Source organism: Rattus norvegicus, chromosome 6 (assembly GCF_021556685.1).
Source record: "Rattus norvegicus strain SHRSP/BbbUtx chromosome 6, alternate assembly SHRSP_T2T, whole genome shotgun sequence".
Taxonomy (NCBI): Eukaryota; Metazoa; Chordata; class Mammalia; order Rodentia; family Muridae; genus Rattus; species Rattus norvegicus.
Genome location: NC_141539.1, coordinates 93,673,286 through 93,678,240, shown reverse-complemented (window position 1 = coordinate 93,678,240; position 4,955 = coordinate 93,673,286). Strand labels below are relative to the sequence as shown.

At 40.9% G+C, this 4,955-nt stretch overlaps 1 protein-coding gene across 1 annotated transcript; it reads left to right on the top strand.

Moving 5' to 3' along the window:
* Positions 1-303: 303 nt before the first annotated feature.
* Rpl10al1 (ribosomal protein L10A like 1) lies at positions 304-1,028 on the top strand. Its single transcript, NM_001402095.1, is given in 1 exon segment — positions 304-1,028. A coding segment is annotated over 1 exon segment (654 nt). The 5' UTR covers positions 304-332; the 3' UTR covers positions 987-1,028.
* The last annotated feature ends 3,927 nt before the right edge of the window (positions 1,029-4,955 follow it).

Here is a 4,955-nt window from a genome sequence, read left to right as displayed (position 1 = left end):
TCTTTGTCTGAACAAGCTCAGAAATCTCAGACAACCACATGCAGCCCTGTTACTGCAGCATAAGGGGACAGTGACTGGGATGTTCAATGCTGACAACGGGACTGTGTGAGGGAGAGACTGCAGTTGGGGGCATACGAGTGCTAGCACCAGTGGGAAGACTGTTAGGGCTGCTGAGGGAAGATAATGGTAACCTAAGGGAATTAGAAGCTGTTTCAAGAGCTATCACCTGTGTGTGTGTTACTGGGGGGGGGGAGGAGGGAGGGAAGGAGAGAGAATGAATTAAAAAAAAACAAAAACAATTTGCTTCTTTTCCGGTTCCCACAGCCGCAGCCATGAGCAGCAAAGTTTCACACGACACCCTCTACGAGGCGGTGCGGGAAGTCCTGCACGGGAACCAGCGTAAGCGCCGCAAGTTTCTGGAGACAGTGGAGCTGCAGATCAGCCTGAAGAACTACGACCCTCAGAAGGACAAACGCTTCTCGGGCACCGTCAGGCTTAAGTCCACCCCTCGCCCCAAGTTCTCCGTGTGCGTCCTGGGGGACCAGCAGCACTGTGACGAAGCCAAGGTCGTGGATATCCCCCACATGGACATCGAGGCGCTCAAGAAGCTTAACAAGAACAAGAAGTTGGTCAAAAAGCTGGCCAAGAAGTATGATGCCTTTTTGGCCTCTGAGTCTCTGATCAAGCAAATCCCACGTATCCTGGGCCCAGGCCTAAACAAGGCGGGCAAGTTCCCCTCCCTGATGACACACAATGAAAACATGGTGGCCAAAGTGGATGAGGTGAAATCCACAATCAAGTTCCAGATGAAGAAGGTGCTGTGTCTAGCAGTTGCCATCGGCCACGTGAAGATGACCGATGACGAGCTAGTCTACAACATCCACCTGGCTGTCAACTTCTTGGTGTCCTTACTCAAGAAAAACTGGCAGAACGTCCGGGCTCTGTACATCAAGAGCACCATGGGCAAGCCCCAGCATCTGTATTAGGATGCTCCAATAAACCTCAGTGCTGCCAAAACAAACAAACAAACAAACAAACAAAACAACAACAAAAACACCACAATTTGAGTATCCTCAGGATACTATCCATTTCCTTTAAGATGAAGTCACTCTTTGACTGGAGCTCACTAGTAAACTTAGACAGTTTACTGGAAAGCCCTGGATACCCCCTGTTGCTGCTCCCCAAAGCTGGAATTCTATCTGGCCACATCTGGCATTCTCCATATGCCCTAGGGGATTGAACTTGTCCCACGAAAGGTCAAATGTAGAACTCTGAAATTGTTAATTAACCATGATCTTAAGGGAATGAGGATCTAAAGAGCTAAGTGTGTGCTTTACTCAATTTCTACATGTGGTGTATGTTTGAAACTCACTGGGGATTAGAAGGAGATTAACCAGTTGTGGGGTGATTCTAAGAAATTTATTATCAAGATCACTTATTAAATGTATATTTAAAAGCCTAAATATTACAGAAGTTATGAACCAAATGGATTTAACAGATACCTATAGAACAGTTTATCCTAAAACAAAAGATTATACCTTCTTCTCAGCACCTCATGGTACCTTCTCCAAAACTGACCATATAATCAGTCACAAAACAGGTCTCAACAGATACAAGATTAAAGTAATCCCATGCATCCTATCAGATCACCATGGACTAAGACTGGTCTTTAATAACAACAAAAACAGCAGAAAGCCCACATACACCTGGAAGCTGAACAATGCTCTATTCAATGACAACTTGGTCAAGGAAGAAATGAAGAAATTAAAGACATTTAGAATTTCATGAAAGTGAAGGCACAACATACCCAAACTTACGGGATACGATTAAAGCAGTGCTAAGAGGAAAACTCATAGCTCTGAGGGCCTCCAAAAAGAAGTTGGAGAGAACATACATTAGCAGCTTGACAGCACACCTAAAAGCTCTAGAACAAAAAGAAGCAAATACACCCAGGAGGAGTAGATGGCAGGAAATAATCAAACTCAGAACTGAAACCAACCAAGTAGAAACAAAAAGGACTATACAAAGAATCAACAAAACCAGGAGCTAGTTCTTTGAGAAAATCAACAAGATAACCCTTAGCCAGACTAACCAGAGGGCACAGAGACAGTATCCAAATAAACAAAATTAGAAATGAAAAGGGAGACATAACAACAGAATCTGAGGAAATTAAAAAAAATCATCAGATCCCACTACAAAAGCCTATACTCATCAAAACTGGAAAATCTGGATGAAATGGACAAATTTTTAGACAGATACCAGGTACCAAAGTTAAATCAGGATTAGATAAACCATCTAAACAGTCCAATAACCCCTAAAGAAATAGAAGCAGTTATTTTTTCATTTAATTAAATTAGGTATTTCTTATTTACATTTCAAATGTTATTCCCTTTGCCCATTCACTGGGGGTTCAGTCTTGGCAGTACCAAGGGCTTTCCCTTCCACTGGTGCTCTTACTAGGCTATTCATTGCTACTTATGAGGTTGGAGCCCAGGGTAAGTCCATGTATAGTCTTTGGGTAGTGGCTTAGACCCTGGAAGCTCTGGTTGGTTGGCATTGTTGTTCATATGGGGTCTCGAGCCCTTTCAAGCTCTTTCAGTCCTTTCTCTGATTCCTTCAACGGGAGTCCTGTTCTCAGTTCAGTGGTTTGTTGCTGGCATTCACCTATGTATTTGCCTTATTCTGGCTGTGTCTCGCAGGAGAGATCTACATCTGGTTCCTGTCAGCCTGCACTTCTTTGCTTCATCCATCTTATCTAGTTTGGTGGCTGTATATGTATGGGCCACATGTGGGGCAGGCTCTGAATGGTCGTTCCTTCAGTCTCTGTTCTAAACTTTGCCTCCCTATTCCCTCCTAAGGATATTCTTGTTCCCCTTTTAAAGAAGAAGTGAAACATTTACATTTTGATCATCCTTCTTGAGTTTCATGTGTTCTGTGCATCTAGGGTAATTCGAGCATTTGGGCTAATATCCACTTATCAATGAGTGCATACCATGTGTCTTTTTCTGTGATTGGGTTACTTCACTCAGGATGATATTTTCTAGATTATTCCATTTGCCCACGAATTTCATGAAGTCATTGTTTTTGATAGCTGAGTAGTACTCCATTGTGTAGATGTACCACATTTTCTGTATCCATTCCTCTGTTGAAGGGCATCTGGGTTCTTTCCAGCTTCTGGCTATTATAAATAAGGCTTCTATGAACATAGTGGAGCATGTGTTTTTGTTGTATGTTGGAGCATCCTTTGGATATGCCCAAGAGAGGTATAGCTGGATCTTCAGGTAGTACAATGTCCAATTTTCTGAGGAAGTGCCATACTGATTTCCAGAATGGTTGTACCAGTCTGTAATCCCACCAACAATGGAGGAGTGTTCTTCTTTCTCCACATCCTCACCAGCAATAGAAGCAGTTATTAAAAGTCTTCCAACCAAAATAAAGCCCATGACCAGATGGATTTAGTGCAGATCAGACTTTCAAAGAAGACCTAAACCAATACTCTTCAGACTATTCCACAAAATAGAAACAGAAGGAACACTACCTAAGTCCTTCTATGAAGCCACAATTTTGCTTATACTTAAACCACACAAAGATCCTACAAAGAAAGAACTTCAGACCAATTTCCCTCATCAATATCGATGCAAAAATACTCAATAAATTTCTCGCAAACCGAATCCAAGAACACATCAAAACGATCATTCACTAGGATCAAAAATGCTTCATCCCAGAGATGCAGGAATGGTTCAATATGCAGAAATCCATCAACATAATCTGCTATGTAAACAATAAAAAAATCACATGATCATTTCATTAGATGCTGAGAAAGCATTTGACAAAGTTCAACACTCCTTTATGATAAAAGTCTTGGAAAGATCAGGAATTCAAGGCTCATATCTAAACATAGTAAAAGCAATACACAGCAAACCAGTAGCCAACATTAAACTGAATGGAGAGAAACTTGAAGCAATCCCACTAAAACCAGCGACTAGACAAGGCTGCCCACTCTCTCCCTACTTATTCAATACAGTACTTGAAGTCTTAGCCAGAGCAATCAGACAACAAAGAGGTCAAAGGGATACAATCTGGAAAGGAAGAAGTCAAAATATCACTATTTGCAGATGATATAATAGTATAGTTAAGTGACCCCAAAACTTCCACCAGAGAACTATTAAGCCTGATACACAACTTCAGCAAAGTTGCTGGGTATTACATTAACTCAAACAAATCAGTAGCCTTCCTCTACTCAAAGGATGAACAGGCTGAGAAAGGAATTAGGGAAATGACACCCTTCATAATAGTCACAAATAGTATAAAATAACTTGGTGTTACTCTGACCAAGCAAGTGAAAGATATGTATGACAAGAACTTTAAGTCTCTGAAGAAAGAAATAAAAAAATATCTCAGAAGATGGAAAGATCTCCCATGTTCATGGATTGGAAGGATTAATATAGTAAAAATGGCTATCTTGCCAAAAGCAATCTACAGATTCAATGAAATACCCATCTAAATTCCAACTCAATTTTTCATAGACTTAGAGCAATTTGCAAATTCATTTGAAAAAGCAAAAAATCCCAGGATAGCAAAAATTATTCTCAATAATCAAAGAACTTCTGGGGGAATCACCATCTGTGACCTCAAGTTGTATTATAGAGCAATCGTGATAAAAATTGTATGGTATTGGTACAGAGACAGTCAGGCAGAGTACAGAGACAGGCAGGTAGATCAATGGAATAGAATTGAAGACCTAGAAGTGAACCTACATACCTATGATCACTTGATTTTTGACAAAGGTGCTAAAATCATCCAGTGGGAAAAAGATAACATTTTCAACAAATGGTGCTGGCTCAACTGGAGACCAGCATGTAGAAGAATGCAAATCAATCCATTTGTCTTGCCCTGTACAAAGCTCAAGTCCAAGTGGATCAAGGACATCCACATTGAACCAGATACAATGAAAC